This window comes from Chiloscyllium punctatum, chromosome 10, assembly GCF_047496795.1.
Source record: "Chiloscyllium punctatum isolate Juve2018m chromosome 10, sChiPun1.3, whole genome shotgun sequence".
In the NCBI taxonomy this organism is placed as follows: Eukaryota; Metazoa; Chordata; class Chondrichthyes; order Orectolobiformes; family Hemiscylliidae; genus Chiloscyllium; species Chiloscyllium punctatum.
This window is the reverse complement of record NC_092748.1, coordinates 7,139,805-7,157,855: the sequence shown is the minus strand read 5'-3', so window position 1 is coordinate 7,157,855 and position 18,051 is coordinate 7,139,805. Positions and strand designations below refer to the sequence as shown.

At 43.2% G+C, this 18,051-nt stretch overlaps 1 protein-coding gene across 5 annotated transcripts in view; it reads right to left on the bottom strand.

Moving 5' to 3' along the window:
• Nucleotides 1–18,051, bottom strand: part of als2b (alsin Rho guanine nucleotide exchange factor ALS2 b) — a 128,036-nt gene that overhangs the window by 96,842 nt on the left and 13,143 nt on the right. For all 5 annotated transcript variants that reach the window (XM_072578396.1, XM_072578399.1, XM_072578397.1 and 2 more), the window contains exons 2-4: nt 5,535–5,620; nt 3,558–3,724; nt 178–1,488 (exon numbers count right to left, since the gene is read on the bottom strand). In XM_072578396.1, coding sequence (XP_072434497.1) covers nt 178–1,488; nt 3,558–3,724; nt 5,535–5,554 — 1,498 coding nt within the window. In that variant the 5' untranslated portion in view covers nt 5,555–5,620. The remainder of the gene's footprint in view (nt 1–177; nt 1,489–3,557; nt 3,725–5,534; nt 5,621–18,051) is intronic.

Genomic DNA, 18,051 nt, shown 5'->3' with positions numbered 1-18,051 from the left:
AGTCTGCAAAGATTAGTGAATGATTTAAGTGGTATCAGAGGCTATTTACACAAATCATTCATCTATCATTGCAGAGAAAATGGCAAAGCTACTCTTGCTTCAGCTGGTCTGTGATTCCTTGTGGCCTGTGACCTCTACCTGACTGAACACCATGTTTTGCCTGTAGTTGGGCAGTACCTTGGGATAGAAGATCTGGCAGAGAGAGCCGACGACAAAAGCCCTCCGAGTCTTCCTCCCGTATATCCCCCAGGCTGAAGCTCTTTTTGTTGGGCATGGTCTCTTCCATTTTCACCAGTTCCTTCCTGGTCTCCTTGTGCTGGATTCCACCACTGGCTGGGCTGCCAACTGTACCCTGAGATGGGTAATAGTAGTTCACTACTTTTCTGAGCGAAAGGGCCTCATAGGTGGCAGCTACTCTCTCGCCAACAACCGAGGCGCAGGAGACAACCAGGTTATTGAGTGTTGAAGGTGCTGCAGAGGAAGGACTGCTGGGTTGAGTGTCCTCAGATGTGGGTAAAGGCGGCAGGTTGGGAGGGTGCGTGCTTTTTGTGGAGGGGTCCAACTGGGAAATGTCAGACAGTTTTCTGAGGTATGCCTTTACTGCCTCCTCATCGGGGTACTGTGAACTCCTGGGTTTTGTGTGGTTTAATACTCCATCGGGCTCCTGCTGCAAGCTGGAAGGTTCACCTGCTTCAGAACTATCAGGACATTTTTCTGGCTCTGCTTTGTCAGTATCACTTGGGAAGTGCTCAGGATGCACTGGCTGGGGCAGTTTGGAGCTGTCTGTGTCTGCTCCATGATTGTGAGGGAGTTGCTCAGATGGGGAGCAGTGGTGATCAAGAGTTTGGGCAGAGTTCTTGCGTTCTGAGTTGGACAGTGCCATGCCCAGTGGACAGTAGTGACTATCTGAGATGATCACATGATCTTCTTTGTCCATCATGGTCAGCAGCAGCTGGTGGCAGTGGTGGCATTTTTCCGAGTTCTGCTTCTTCTCATGGGGCGAAGGCCTTTGAACCAGTGCCAGGCTGTGGTGGGCACCACAAGCAATTTGCATCACTGCCCGGCCAGCCAGGTGCTCCAGCTTCTGAGGCTTTGCCACAGGTAAAGTGGCTGTGACGAGTCCGAGTTGGCAGCCACTGCCCCAGGCCCAGATCTCCCGCCGTGATGACAGAGCCAAGGTGTGCTGTTCTCCACAGGCCAGCTGCACTGTCTTGACCAGCTCTGGGGGGCTGGTTTCAGAGTCTGATATCGTGACCAGGGTGGGTGTCGGGATCCGGCTTTGACCCTGGACTGCACACTGGCAGGACGAGTTCTCTCCCCACATGTATACGGCTCCATCCTCGGTTACTGCCCCGCTGTGATAGCTACCAGCTGCCACACTAACCACATGCAAACCAGCCAAGGCCTGCTCCAGCACTGGGCCTGTTGACTGACTAGCCTCACAGTCCAGTCCCCGTGGAAGGCGTCCAAAGCTGTAGATATTGCCATCTGACAAAAAGAAAAGAATTTCAGGCATTAGTTCACCAGGAGAGTTTGCATTCTGAAAATTAGGCCCAAAGTGCTGTAAGAGGTTAAAGAGATGGAGACAAGGGAGCCAGAGGAGGGGCTGAGAATGAGACCTGGTTTAAGATTTCTATTTTGAATAAGTATAAGTTTAAGGGAGGGCATTTGGATAATAAAGTGTGGAGGTGACCAAGCTATGTCGGAGGATTTTGGAAGCAGATCGGTTGAAGTGGGATAGTGTATATGGAACAGGAATCTTGATGCAGATTTGAATAGATCCCCATGATTAGAGCCAGTTTGTTTTGGACCAAGCCATGAGTCAGGGTGAGGGACAGCATTGGTCGTGAGGACATTGTTAATGGCAGAGGACAAAACTAATCCTGAATGTGAAACAAAGCAATTTTGCCTCCTCCAAGACTGGACGTCAGGCAAGCCAAGCAAAAAAGGGTTGGCAAATGGCAAAAAAAAAAGCAGAAATGAGTCAAACTCAGAAAATGCTGACAAAAGTCAGTAGATCTGGCAGCAGAGATGAAGAGAGAAACTGACATTTCAAGTCCGGTACGATATTTACAACTCCTAGCTCTACTTGAAAGCAAAATACTACTGATGATGGAAATCCGAAAGAGAATGCTGGAGAAACTCCGCAGGTCTGGCAGCATCTGTGGAGAGAGAAACTGACATTTCAAGTCCAGTATGATTTCTGAAGAAGATTTGCATCACATTCAATGTTAACATTGTTTCTCTCTCCACAGATGTTGCCAGACCTGCTGAGTTTGTCCAGCCTTCTCTGTTTCAGATTTCCAGCATCTGAGATATTTTCCTTTCAAGCAGAACTAGGAGTTGTAAACATTGTGGGCATGCAGGATCTGTGGGCATAAGGGGAAGGATAGAGTAATGTTCCTTGGGGAATGGCAGTGGTAGTAAGATAAGTAGAAAAGGTTGAGACGCTCTGACAAGAATTGAAAGTGCAACCAGATTTGAGTCCCAATGAGCTAGACACCAGGGGCAGGAATTAGAGAGGCAAATGTTGTGGATAACTTTCTCTAGAGAAGACAGCAATAGGAACTTCAGCTCCTCACCTGTTCCACTATTCAATAAGAACACTCTGATCTGTATCTAAACTCCACTTACTCCCCTTCCATCATTTTATCTAAACCTGGGAGAAAGTAATGTAAAAGTAATGTCACTGGACCAGTAGTCCACTATCCCAGGGAAATCTCTTCCAATCACAGCACAACTGATGGAATTCAAATTCATTTTAATTAATCTAAACTATAAATTTAGTTTGTATTTTTTAAATTCATGGGACATGGGAACTGTTGGCTAGCCAGCATTTGTTGCCTGTCCCTAAAGATTCTGGAGCAATTGGTGCTGAGCTGCCTTCTTGAAATGCTGCAGTCCACAGTGCTGTTAAGGGAGTTCCGTGATTTTTTACCAGCACCAGTCAAGGAACAGTGATTATATTTCCAAGTCAGTACGGTGCATGACTTGGAGGGAAACTTTGTGGGCGATGGTGTTCCCATGCAGTTGCTGCCCTTGCCTTTCTTATGATTGTGATCATGGTTTTGAAAGGTGCTGTCAGAGGAGTTTTGGTGGGTTAGCGCACTATGTATCTTGTGTGTGTACACACTCCCGACCCCATAATCACTGGTGGTTGGAATGCTAATCAAGTGGTTGCTTTGACCTGGATAGCGTCAAGTGTTTTGTGGCACTGGAGCTGCACCCACACAGGCAAGAGTAGTGTTTTCAATCAAACTGTCAATTTATGCCCTGTTATTGATGGACAGAACTTGGGAACATAATCTTACAATCAGAACCAGGCTATTCAGGAGTGAAATCAGGAATCACTGCAGCAGCTTACTCAGGGTCCTCTGACACTGTGGTTCCCAGCTATTACTCTTCCAACTGGATTATGTCCAGCATTTGCCCAAGAACTGTCCCCACCTGATGACCCACTCTCTTGCCTCAAACAAATCCGTCTGATGTAAATGGCTAGGTCACCACATTCAAAGGGCTTTCCTGTTGTCAGGCTTCACTTTGCTCAAGTCCCTCACCTTCTGTCAAGAGTACGCCATGTTCTGCTCCCAGAGAAGCCTGTAACACCACCTTGCCACCAAGACCAGGCAGCTGCTTGGGGATCCCAGAGAGACCACATGTCATCCAGACCTGCACAATGCCTCTTTCTTGAGGGCTCTCCTGCGGGCTGTCCTCCTCTTGCGAGCTGTAAAGCAGAAACAACAGGTCAAGACCATCACAATAAAATTGGAACCACTTCACTTGTTCTTTTGTTTTGGTCAATTCTTTTAGAATTTTCTTTACTCTTAAGGTGTGTGGTCATTGCTGGTTTCCTTTCTTATTCCTGTAGTTTATTTTTTTTCTACATTACAAACCATGACCATGTTGGCTGCTATATGAGATCTCCATCCATCTGCCACCTCTGGGGATAATCAAGATACTCTGACAACTCTTCAAAGCAGTTTGGGTTGAAAACTGGATAGAGAAGTGTCAAGCTTGGTCAGGTTCACACCAGCACACTGAATGCTGTCCCCACTTTTACTGGTGAATGATAATCCTTGTTATTCCCAGCCCAGTACTTTGGAACCTTTTCCCTGGCCTTCCTGCTTCAGTTCAGACCCAGGACTTGGAAAGAATTCCATTCATCATTATTGAATTGTGTGAATTAGGCAGAATGAATGACAGCAGCAGGAGTTGGTTTACAGTTGGATCAGTGCTGCTGGGTTTCAGAGAAACCTGTGTCCTGATAGCCAACACCTAAAATGCTCAATATAATTCTGGGAACAAGCATGGCCAAGGTTGGAAAAAGTTAAGTGCTTGTGATTACTGTGGAGAGGACATGTATCCAGTGATTGGTTATTCTTGAGAGTGTGGAGAGCCTGAGATTGGTTACTGTGGAGTGGGTGAAGAATGAAAAGAGTTATACCACCAATTTTGGTATCATCCACAAACTCACTAAGCATTCCTCCCAAATTCCTCATCAAAATTGTTTATATAAATGACAAATTGTGAAGATTTGGTGAGTTGCTGCTCTGTATTATGGAGATGGCACACATCGTTGTCATTGTGTGCCAGTGGTGGAGGGACTGAATGTTTAAGGTAGGAAAAGGGGTGCCAATCAAGTGGCTGCTTTGTCTGAATGATTGATTGAAAATTCCAATTCTGGAATTTTTAAAGATTTTGCTCAGAATACTACAAGATACAGACCTAAGTAAGCGGACAGTACTAATCTATTTAATTCAGCTAAAGTCATGTTAAAATGTACGAGAGACCTGATAGATGAATGACATACTTCTATTCCTATAACTGTCTCATCAATTGGCTATTGTGGGAGGGATTATTGAAGGATTTGCCACCTGTGAAATGAATCTGAATAAAACATTAGTGACGAGAAGGTGGAGAAGAGACTTGATCGAGGTGTTTAAAAACCTTGCGGGATTTGAACTGAATAAATCAAGACAAACTATTCTCATTTTCCGATTAGTCAAGAACCAAAAATTACCAGCTGAAGGTGATTGGCTAAGATACCAAAGTAACCCTTAGAGAAAACATTTTATGCAGTGAATGGTTCGACTTTGGAATGCTCTCCCTGAGAATTTGGCGAGGCGGATACATTTGTGGCATCCATATGGGAATCAGATAAGCACCTGATGAGAGAAAATTTGCAGGGCTTTGTGATAAGGCACGGCACAGACTGCACGATTTAAGTTGGATGAATGGCCTCCATTTGTGCTTATTATCACTTTGTTCTATGTTGAAGAGGAACAAAAATCCAGAACTGGGAGACAAAATCAGTTATAAAGGATGACAGGGACATGGACAGTTTAGCTGATACAGTGTGGCATGTGTGTCTAGCAAATGGTGTGTGGATGGGGCATAGCATTTTAGACGGTATTTGAGGATTTTTGGGTAACTTGGAGAATTTCTATTTGGATGAACTGTGATCTTTCCTGTTGTTCGTCTCTGCCATGTTCTCAGACCCAGAACCAATGAACCCATTCAGATGCAAGTGTTACCTTGTGTCCTGGCCAGCCATTAGTAACTCCTTCCCTCACCACTGCCTGTACAGTTTAGTTTTCCATAAAGTTCCATGCGAATGAACCTAGAGAGAAGAAAGCATTAATGTGAACGGAGCAACAAGTCACGAGACCCACCTCCAGTTCTCTCAACCCTATTCCCACCAAATTGTTTACCTCTCAATTTCATTTCCTGGCTCCCAACTGATAAGTCTGTTTCTTCAAGTACTCTTCTCTCTCAAATCAGCTAATGTGGCACCATCTCTTCCAAGACGTATCTTCAAAGATCCAACACTTCCTACTGCCATCTCAAAAATCTTTTCCTCGCTCAAGTTATTGAATGTGTTGTCACCTCTTAAATCTATGTGTATCTTTTTCCCACTGCCAAGTTTTAATCTCCATAATTAGATTTCTGCCTTGTCTCAGACTTGGCAGCAGACGTTTTTGAAATGACAGATGATGTCCTCTTGTGGTCATAGCTCAACAACAGCTTCCATTAATACTTTGCCATCAGCGCAACAAAATATATCAAGAGTGTATTGGGTGAAATATTATAAAACGAAATAAGACACTGGAGCATGTGAGGAGATACTACTGCAGAAGGCCAAAACTATAAACCAAGAAGAAGGTTTCAAGCAGCACCTTGAAAGAAGGATAGAGATGTAGAGACATTTTGAGTAAAATTATAGAGCTTGGACCATTGGTGACTGAAGACATGGCCACTGTATGCACATGAGCCAGAATTAGACAAATGTAGGTATCTCAGGGGCTGCAGGGCTGGAGGAGAATAGGGATGGACTCCAGGCAAGGGCAGACCCACTCAATGAATGATTGAGGAAAATATTGGAGAAGTATGTCACAGCCACCCATTTCAGGGATTGCATGCAGTTTCAGAATGAAGAGGAAAGCCAGTTACTAAGATTGCCTCTTGCCACCTCAATAATCTCATCCAATTCTGCCCTTCTCTTAGCTCTTCTGCTGCTGAAACCCTCAAACACTATGTATTTGTGATCTCTTGATTATAATAGTGCACTCCTGGGAGCATCCTATTATCCACCCTCTGGAGAGGTCTAACAAAGCTTTGCTGTAAGTTTCCAAACCCACAGGAAGTTACGTTCATCCCTCAGCTCTACGTCCAAATGATGTAGTTAGAACTGAGAACTGACATATTTTTAAAATCTCACTATCATTTTCCAATTCCTCAATGGCCTTTTTCATCACTATCTGTGGAACCTCTTTCATTCCAACAATACTCATCAAATCTCTACAGTGTGGAAACATTCAGCCCACACTGAACCTCTGACAAGCATCCCACCCAGAACCAATTCCCCATCCTATCCCTGTTACTCTGCATTGACCATGGCTAATCTACCTAGCCTGCATATCGCTGGACACTATGGGCAATTTAGCATGGCCAAATGACCTAACTTGCATATCTGTGGACTGTGGGAGGAAACCTGAGCAATGTTTGAGAAGATTTGTAGCTCAGGTTGAGGTTTTGGATGTAGGTTTGCTCGCTGAACTGGAAAGTTCATTTCCAGACATTTCGTCAATCTACTAGGTAACATCTTCATTGGGGCTCAGGTGAAGCACTGCTGATAATTGCTGCTTTCTATTTATATGTTTGGGTTTATTTGGATTGGTGATGTCATTTTCTGTGGTGATGTCATTTCATGTGGTGATGTCACTTCCTGATCCTTTTCTCAGGGATGATAGATGGGGTCTAACTTGATGTGTTCGTTGATAGAGTTCCGGTTGGATTGCCAAGCTTCTAGGAATTCTCGTGCATGTCTTTGTATGGCTTGTCCTAGGATGAACGTGTTGTCCTAGTCAAAGTGGTGTCCTTCCTCATCCATATGTAAGGATACTAATGAGAGACAGTCATGTCTTTTTGTGGCTAGTTGGTGTTCATGTATCCTGGTGGCTAGTTTTGTGCCTGTTTGTCCACTGTAGTGTTTGTTACAGTCCTTACATGGTGTTTCAAAAAGATATGACCCTCTCTCACTAATATCCTTACATACGGATGAGGAAGGACACCACTTCGACTGGGACAACACATTCATCCTAGGACAAGCCAAACAGAGGCATGCACGAGAATTCCTAGAAACATGGCATTCCAACTGGAACTCTATCAACAAACACATCGAGTCAGACCACATCTACCACCCCCTGAGAAAAGGGACAGGAAGCGACTTCACCACTGGAAATAACATCACCACAGGAAATGACATCATCAAACCAAAGAAACACAAACATATAAATAGAAAGCAAGAATTATCAGCAGTGCTTCGCCTGAGGCCCACTGAAGATGTTACCTAGTAGGGTGATGAAACGTCTGGAAATGAACCTTCTAGCTCAGCGAGCAAACCTACATCCAAAAGCTAAGAAAAACCCACACAGACACAGGGAGAACATGCAATTTCGGGAGAACATGCAATCTCCCCATAGATAGTTACCTGAGCGTGGAACTGAACCCGGGGCACTCTTGCTGTGAGGCAGCAGTGATAACCACTGAGTCACCATGCTGCCCTGTCCTTGAATTTATATTCCTCCAACTGTGGTTTGTTGCATAACATTCCCTTCATATCATCACTAGCAGCAGTGTTTATAGCTATCTGGATCTGAGGCTGTGGAATTCCCTCCCTTAACTCTCCACCTCTCAGTCCTGATTTAAGCAGGTATATAATAACTATCTTGAGTCACTTGTCCTAATTAGGGTAGCTTTTTTTGTCCGATGATATTCTTGTCAAATGTCTTGTGTTTTACTACATTTAAAGTACTATAATAAGTGAAAATTGTTAGCAACAGCATTTTACAGCTTCAAGTCTTTCCATACACTCCTGGTCATTATTTAATATGTCAAATTAATTTAATCATCGCTTTACTTCCTGTCCTTTCACACTACTTAGATCCTATCCTGGCGATAATGTTTTACCAAGAACATTGCCCACTTCACTTATTCTTCACAAGTCAGATTCGATGATAGTTCCACAAGGAATACATCACAACCAAAGCTCCAAGTCTGCCCTCGCTTGCTGTCCCTAAACATGCATTAGATACAGTCCAACAGCTGGAATTTCAGCTGACTGTTCCCTTAGGCTGGCTCAGAGGCCAAACATGAGCCTTTAATCAGCACAGACCAGACAGTGAACCTGGGGTGGATTCAATGAATGTCTCATCTTCCCTCAACACAAACCTCCAAATTCTGTCACCATCTTAAAATTGTTCCCAGCACTGTATGCTTATGGCTGCACTGTGGTCAGTTCAAAGACCTGCACCAGCTATGAAGAGTGCCACACCCTTACTTTATAGTCTGGGATTCCTGCTGCTATCAATGACAAAACCTTGCTAGGTTTGGAAAGCATCCCAGACACTCATCCCATGTATTCTCGGTCAGTCACAAAACTGATGCGTGCTTATTTTCCCTCGACACTCTCATCATTTTCAGGAGACTGTGGTCACAAAGGACATTTCTGAATTATTCTTTATACTTAATATATAAATTTGCGAGAGTTCTTGCTATTGAGGGAGTGCAGCGTAGGTTCACGAGGTCAATTCCTGGAATGGCAGGATTGCCTTACACGGAAAGACTGAAGCGACTGGGCTTGTATACCCTTGAGTTTAGAAGACTGAGAGGGGATCTGATTGAAACGTATAGGCTTATGAAAGGACTGGACACTCTGGCAGGAGGGAACATATTTCCGTTGATGGGGGAGTGCCGAACCAGAGGACACAACTTAAAAATACAGGGTAGACCATTTAGGACAGAGATGAGGAGAAACTACTTCACCCAGAGAGTGGTGGCTGTGTGGAATGCTCTGCCCCAGAGGGCAGTGGAGGCCCAGTCTCTGGATTCTTTTAAGAAAGAATTGGATAGAGCTCTTAAAGATAGTGGAGTCAAGGGGTATGGAGATAAGGCTGGAACAGGATACTAATTAGGAATGATCAGCCATGATCATATTGAATGGCGGTGCAGGCTCGAAGGGCAGAATGGCCTACTCCTGCATCTATTGTCTATTGTCTATTGTCTTTCTTCAACAACGTCTGCACCTCCTGCCACCTCCAGTCCTGGTAACTTGTGCAGCATAAATCAGGGTCTAAGTGACAATGGGAGGTTACTGGCCTCAGCAATGTAGCAGGAAGGAAAGGTATTGGGAGAGGGTTAAATTAGCCTGGATTCTGCTCTTGATCACCAACTGCATGAACAGGGGCTAAATGAAAACAGGATCAGGTGTCAACTGTGCTTTCTCCATAGGTGAATGCAGCTGTTTGGATTCGGGTTTAAATATTACCTTTTTGTCCCAGCAAGAGTGACATCCTTCAGGAAAGTAGGAAGACATAAAAGAAAAATACAGAACAATCTTAATGCACATGTGCACACTCAATATTGTGGTTAATGATCTAAAAATGACGGTCTAGATTCTGGCAGTTTCAGAATTTCAAAAAAGAAGTAAAATTGGAAATCAGAGCTGGTTTAAGTGGAAACAGTCCTAACATCATCAAATTGCCAAAATCACAAAACTGATTCCTGCGTGTTACTTAGGAAAGAATACTCACTCATCGGCCAGTTCGACCCAAATATGCCTCTATTCCCGCACCAGCGTGAGTACATCATCTTAACTACCTTCTGAAATGGCCTTGCAAACAAATCAAATGTATAAAACTACTGCAACAAAGGTTAAGAATATAAAGCTGGGCTAACAGAACAGAGGAGTACTTTCAATACGATGTAACAAGAAGGCTCAAGTTGAGGAGAGTTAAGGGATGGGCTATAAATGTTGGCTTTGCCAGCAATTGCTGAAGAATGAATTTTCAAAAACAAATGTACACAAATTCTTTTCCTTCATGGTGAGCGAAAACTTTGGACACCCAAAAACATCTGCAAGGAATACAGTACTCCAGTTTCCCACTGTCTTTTTTTGATTTGCCAACGTGTTCCTTGGATCATTCACATTCTATGTGCTAATGCCCGACAGGTTATTTGAATCACTTGAGCTATATAAACATAAGGGAGCTCAAAAGCTGCCTGCTACAAGCACAATAAAGAATGCTGCATTGCAGGAATGTTTCAGGCTAAGCTTCTAGTCCCAGGAGATTATTATTATCAACAAAACCGCAGCAAGACAATTAGAAGTTCAATTAGTCAAACACAAACAGAGAAGATGCAGACATAACATATTTAGATTTTCAAAAGGTCTTTTACAAGTTATTGTACAGTGCACTCAATTCCAAGGTCAGTATATGTGGAGTCAGGGGACAGGCAGCTAATATCATGTTAGCATGTTGGTTACAAACAGAAATGAGAGTTAAAATGAACTCCTCAGATTGGCAAAAAGATAGAAAGAATGTTCAGCAAAGATTCATTGCTGTTCAAAACTTTAGTTAATAGCTTGAACCCAGGACTTGGTGACAACACCAAATTAGGGCGTGCAGTTAACACAAGGAAAGAATGTGTCAAAATGGAAGATGACATGAATAAACTTGTTAAATGGGTGCATAATTGTGAAATTAATGTCAACACGTTATGTAAGAGGTGGTGCATTTTGTAGGAAGGATGTAGAGGCTGTCTACTGCTTGAAATGCGAAGTTTGACTCAGGAGAAAAAGGAATGTAGGATGATAAATAAACAAGTTATTAAATGTATTGCTGCAGGTTAATTGGATAAGTTAAAGAGAAGCAAACCATGCATTGGGTTTCTTCCAGCACAGCTGAATTAATACAGCAGCAAAATCACATTAAACTTGTTTAAAAATTGGTAGATCAAACTTTGGAACACTGTGAATGGTTTTGGACTCCATATTACAAACTGAAAATAGAAAATGATGCACAATGATGACCACAGAACTGGGAGCTTATTACTGTGGAAAAACTGAACAGTCTGTCCCTATTATCTCTGTAAAAGAGAAGGCGGAGGGATAACCTGTTGAAGTCTTTCAGATAAAAGAGATTTTAACAGAGTAGAGATGGAAAACAATTTTTCATGGGGGCGGGGCATAGACTTTTGAAAATCAGTTAGAACTTCTAAAGGAAGTTGAGAGAAATAAAAAACTTGTTTACACAGAGAGTGAAGAAAATAGGGAATGTGGACCCTAAGACCTAGGAGGAGAAGTAGACCATTCAGAACATTGAATCTGCTCCACCATTCAGTGAGATCGCAGTTGCTCGGATAATCCTCAACTCCAATTTCCTGCCTTTTCCTCATCACCTGTCATTCCTTTAATTAAAAATCTTTCTATCTCAATCTTAAATATACTTAATGACCCAGCATTACCTTTGATGGTCTGCTCTGCATGTAAGTTATTCAATTGGAGAGCATGAGTCATTAATAGGTGCAAAACTACCACAGATGATTTGGTGATGGGAAAAGGAATGTTCAGTTGTGTGTAACAGCCTTTCTGGATATTAAAAAAAAACCCAACATTGACAGGCCTTCTGTAGTAAATAATTCCACAGAGAGACAACCAACAGAAGAAATTCCTCCTAGTCTCAGTCTTAAACTCTTATTCTGAGATTATGTCGAAATTACTTAACCTCTCTCATCAGAAAATCCCTCCATGTGTGGGATCAACCTTATGAACTCCTGTGGACTGCGTACAATGCCAGTATATCGTTCCTTTAGAAAAGGGGGACCAAAGTTGTTTCCAATTTTCCAGGTATGGCCTAACTAATATAGATTTAGCAATACTTCCCTATTTTTATATAATGTAAGCCAACATTTAATTTGTATTTCCTTTTACCTGCTGAACTTTTTTGTTAGCTTTTTGAGGTTTATGCATAAGGGCCCCAAATTGCTCTATGGGGACTGCTTTCTGCAGTCTTTCTCCATTTAAATAATAAGCAGTTCTTCTATTCTTCCTTGCAAAATCCATACCTCACATTTTTTAACATTATATTCCATATGACAAGTTTTTGACCACATACTTGGTCCACATACCTCTGCAGACTCTGTGTCATCCTCTCATTTGCTTTCCAACAGATTATTGTGTCTTCTGCAAACCTGGGTACAGTACATTTCACTTCTTTTATTCTAGTCATTCACAATATTGTAAATAATTGTGGCTCTAGGACTGATCCTTCTGGCATTCCATTAGTCAAATGTTGCCAGTCTGAAAATGTCACCCTTGCTCCAGCTCCCTGTGAACTATTTGTTCGCCAAGCCTCTGTTCATGCTAATATACTACCTCCACTTAATTTATTAAGTGGCCTAATGTGTTACAGCTTATCAATATATTAGATCCACTGCTTTCTCTTTCTCCATGCTGCTTGATAATGCCTCAAAGAATTCTAATGGATTTGTCAGGCATGATTTTACCTTGATGAAGCCACGCTAACCACGCTAACGTTAGCCACGCTAACGCCCACTGTGTGGGCGGCACGGTGGCACAGTGGTTAGCACTGCTGCCTCACAGCGCCAGAGACCCGGGTTCAATTCCCGCCTCAGGTGACTCTCTGCGTGGAGTTTGCACATTCTCCCTGTGTCTGCGTGGGTTTCCTCCGGGTGCTCCGGTTTCCTCCCACACTCCAAAGATGTGCATGTCAGGTGAATTGGCCATGCTAAATTGCCCGTAGTGTTAGGTAAGGGGTAGATGTAGGGGTATGAGTGGGCTGCGCTTCGGCAGGGCGGTGTGGACTTGTTGGGCCGAAGGGCCTGTTTCCACACTGTAAGTAATCTAATCTAATATCATGCATTTCTAAATGGTCTGCTATTACATAATTTACAATAGAGACTTTAACATTTTCCCAATGTTAAGTGAACAAGCCTATAGATACAGGTTAAGGAGTAGTTAAGCTATTGTAAAATACTGGAGCATAGTATTTGTGGTGATAGGTCTGTATGAGAACGTATCAACGTATGAGAAGAACAAAGTGAGGACTGCAGATGCTGGAGATCAGATACGAAAAGTATGGCGCTGGAAAAGCACAGCCGGTCAGGCAGCATCCGAGCAGCTGGAGAGTCGGCATTTCAGGGATAAGCTGTTCAGAGTTTATGCCCGAAACATTGACTCTCCTGCTCCCTGGATGCTGCCTGACTGGCTGTGCTTTTCCAGCACCACACTTTTTGACACTGGCACCGTATGAGACAGGTACAGTATTGGTGGAATCTTATCAATGTATAACAGCAGGATACAATGCTGGACAGGATAGGTCTGTCACTGTATAGCACTGGGGTACGTCACAGATCAGGACATGTGTCTTTTTATAACACTGGAACATGGCAATGGTGGAGGCAGATCAGTCAATGTATACCACTGGGGTACAGTTCCATTGAGGACAGGTTTGTCACTGTATAATCTGGGGTACTGCAATGGTCATGGCAATTTTCTAACTGGACATCACTGCAATCATGAGGCCAAGTCACTTTTGGAATATTGTGTGCAATTCTAGTCTCTCTGCTTTAGGAAGGATGTTGTGAAACTTGAAAGGACCCAGAAAAGATTTACAAAGATGTTGCCAGGATTGGGGGTTTTAAGCTACAGAGAGAGGCTGAATAAGCTGGGGCTGTTTTCCCTGGAGCATCGGAGGCTGAGGAGTGACCTTATAGAGGTGTATAAAATCATGAGGGGCATGGATAGGGTAAATAGACAAGGTCTTTTCCCCAGGGTAGGGGAGTCCAAACCTAGAGGGTATAGGTTTAAATTGAGAGGGGAAAAATTTAAAAGAGACCTAAAAAAGAGGCAACTTTTCACACAGAGGGTGGTGCATGTATGGAATGAGCTGCCCAAGGAAGTGGTGGAGGCTGAAACAATTACAACATTTAAAAGGCATCTGGAAGGGTATATGATTAGGAAGTGTTTAGATGGATATGAGCCAAATGCTGGCAAATGGGCCTAGACTAATTTAGGATATCTGCTCAGCATGGACAAGTTGGGTTTGTTTCCATGATGTACAGCTCCATGACTCTAAGTTTATTACTGTATAGCATTGGGATATTGTATTAGCAGGTACAAGTCAGTCCCATGCAACATGAAACAGCACTGGTAAGTATAGATCTATCACTGTATAAAAGGGAACAGTACTTGTGGGACTGGTCTGTCCATGTATAACACTGGGTGGGGTCAGGGCTTTTACTACATATATCATGTTACTACAGCAATGGTGAGCTGAAAAATGTGTTGCTGGAAAAGCGCAGCAGGTCAGGCAGCATCCAAGGGCTTATGCCCAAAATGTCCATTCTCCTGCTCCTTGGCTGCTGCCTGACCTGCTGCGCTTTTCCAGCAACACATTTTTCAGGTCTGATCTCCAGCATTTGCAGTCCTCACTTTCTCCACAGCAATAGTGAGGCCAGGTCTGCCACTGGATAACACTGGAGTACATTACAGGTGGGAACAGGACTGTCACTGTATAACACTGGGGTGCAGTATTGGTGAGTGCAGGTCTGTGTATAACACTGGGATAGAGTATTGATGGGAACAGGTCTGTCACTGGATTACACTAGGGTAGAGTATGGGTGGATATAAGTTTGTCACTGTATAACACTGGTGTACAGTATTGATGGAGACAGGTCTGGCATTGTAGAATACTAGGGTACAGTACTGCTGGGAACAGATATATAACTGGATTACACTGGGATACAGAGCTGGTGGGGACAAATCTGGTGGAGACAGGTCTGTCACTATATAACACTGAGGCAAGTACTGTTGGAGATAGGACTGTTATTAAGCAAAAGTGAGGACTGCAGATGCTGGAGATTAGAGTTGAGAGTGTGGTACACAGCAGGTCAGGCAGCATCCGAGGAGCAGGAGAGTCGACGTTTCAGGCAAAAGCGCTTCATCAGGAATGAGGACTGTTCCTGTAGAATACTGGCACACAGCACTGCTCTGTCATTGTATAGCACTGGGCTGAGGATCTAAAATCTGGATTTAGGCTGTTGTCAGGAGCAACCATTTAATGCTTGCTTTTACTAATTACAAAATGGCTTCGAAATGCAAGTAACATAAAGTAACATAATAAAATGGCATCAGGCTGCAAATTGACACTATGTTTAAAATGGCCTCTCACCATGCTAAAAGCTGCATTCCTGCCTTGCTGAACTAACTGAATCAAAGATAAAGCAGAACAATGGACCCTTCACAGTATGGAATTAACTAAGCTAGATAGGACATTACTAACCACCTTAGCTAACCTTGAAATGCTGGTGAGAAGAGATAATGGGTGGTAAACAACTTTGTTTGTTAGGAAATATCATTGGGTTAACCTGCTGTTCATTATGTCATTTTATTACACTTTATTGGATTTACTCTGCAATTAAGGCTATACTATTTCTTAAGAAACATGTAAAAATTGCCTTTGTTCCAAGTGAAATTGCGCAGACTCTCCAAAGAACACAGAAGCTTTTCAGCTCTTTGTTGCTGGACAAACGTGTGCCTGGCGTCTTAATAAATTGTGAAATGTTGCTGATGCAGACCATACTCCTGTTGTTTATTTGACCGATTGCGGAACCAAGAGACCCCTTCCGGGGAGTTGAGATCTTCAGGGCTACAGCATAGGTGGGGGGAAGTCGGTCACTGTATAACATTGTCAAGAAGTGTGGTGCTGGAAAAGCACAGCAGGTCTGGCAGTATCCTGACCTCACTTTCTCCTAGTTACTATATAACATTCGGGTACAATACTGGAGGAGACACATCTGTCGCTGTATAACATTGGGGTACAGTACAGGAGGAAGCATGTCTGTCACTGTATAACATTCGGGTACAGTACAGGAAGAGACAGGTCTGTCAATGACTAACACTGAGATACAGTAATGGAGGAGACAGTTCTGTCACTGTATAACATTGGGGTACAGTAATGGAGGAGACAGGTGTGTCACTGTATGACACTGGGGTACAGTACTGGAGAGGACAGGTCTATCACTGTATAACATTGGAGTACAGTAATGGAGGGTGCAGGTCTTGTCATTGCATAACATTGGGCTACAGTAGTGGAAGAGAACAGTCCGTCACTGTATAACATTGGGGTACGGTACTAGAGAAGACAGGCCAGTTACTTTATAACACTGGGGTACAGTGATGAAAGAGACGGGTCTGTCACTGTATAACATTGGGGTGCAATAATGGAAGAGACAGGTTTAACACTGTGATACAGTACTGGAGGAGATAGATCTGTCAATGTATAACATTAGGGTACAGAAATGGAGAAGACAGATCTGTCACTGTATACCTTTGGGGTACAGATATAGAGGAGCCAGAACTGCCACTGTATAACACTGGTGTACAGTAATGGAGGTGACAGGTCTGTCACTATATAACATTGGGGTATAGTAATGGAGGTGACAGGTCTGTCACTATATAACACTGGGGTACAGTACTGGAGAAGACAGGTCTGTCACTGTACAACATTGGGGTACAGTAATGGAGGGGTCATGTCTGTCATGGTATAACACTGGGGTGCAGTAAGGAGAATAGTCTGTCACGATATAACATAGGGCTACAGTACTGGAGGAGACAGGTCTGTCACTGTATAACACTGAGGGACACTAAAGAAGGAGAGAGGCCTGTCACTTTGTAACATTGGGGTACAGTAACGGAGGATACAGATCTTTCACTGTATAACATTGGGGTACAGTAATGGAGGATACAGGTCTGTTACTGTATAACATTGGAGTACTGTACTTGAAGAGACAGGTCTGTACAACACTGAGGGACAGTAATGGAGAAGACAGGTCTGTCATTGTATAGTATTGGGGCACAGTAATGGAGGAGACAAGTCTGTCATTGCTTAACATTGGAGTACAGTACTGGAAGAAACAGATCTGTCACTGTATAAAATTGGGGTACAGTAATGGAAGATACAGATCTGTCACTATATGACAATGGGGTACAGTAATAGAGGAGACAGGTCAGTCACTGTATATAACATTGGGGTACAGTACTGGAAGAAACAGATCTGTCAATGTATAACATTGAGGTACAGTAGTGGAGGATACAGATCTGTCACTGTGTGACATTGGGGTACAATAATGGAGGAGACAGGTCTGTCACGGTATAACACTGGGTTACAGTAATACAGGACATAGGTCTGTCAATGTATAACATTTGGGTACAGTACTGGAAGAGACAGGTCTTTCAATGTCTAACACTGAGGTACAGTAATGGAGACAGGTCTGTCACTGCATAACATTGGGGTACAGTATTGGAGGAGACAGGTCTGCCACTGTATATGACTGAGGTACAGTAATGCAAGAGACAGATCTGTCACTATAACACACTGGTGCACAGTAATTGAAGAGAAAGATCTGTCACTGTATAATATTGAGGTACAGTAATGGAGGAGACAGATCTGTCACTATCAAAAACTAGTGTACAACACTGGAAGAGGCAGATCTGTCAATGTATAACATTGTGATACAGTAATGGAGGAGACAGGTCTGCCACTGTATAACACTGGGGTATAGTACTGGAAGAGACAGGTCTATCACTGCATAACATTGGGATGCAGTAATGGAGGAGACAGATCTGCCACTGCATAACACTGGGTTACAGTAATGCAGTACTGGATTAGTGGTGCTGGAAGAGCACAG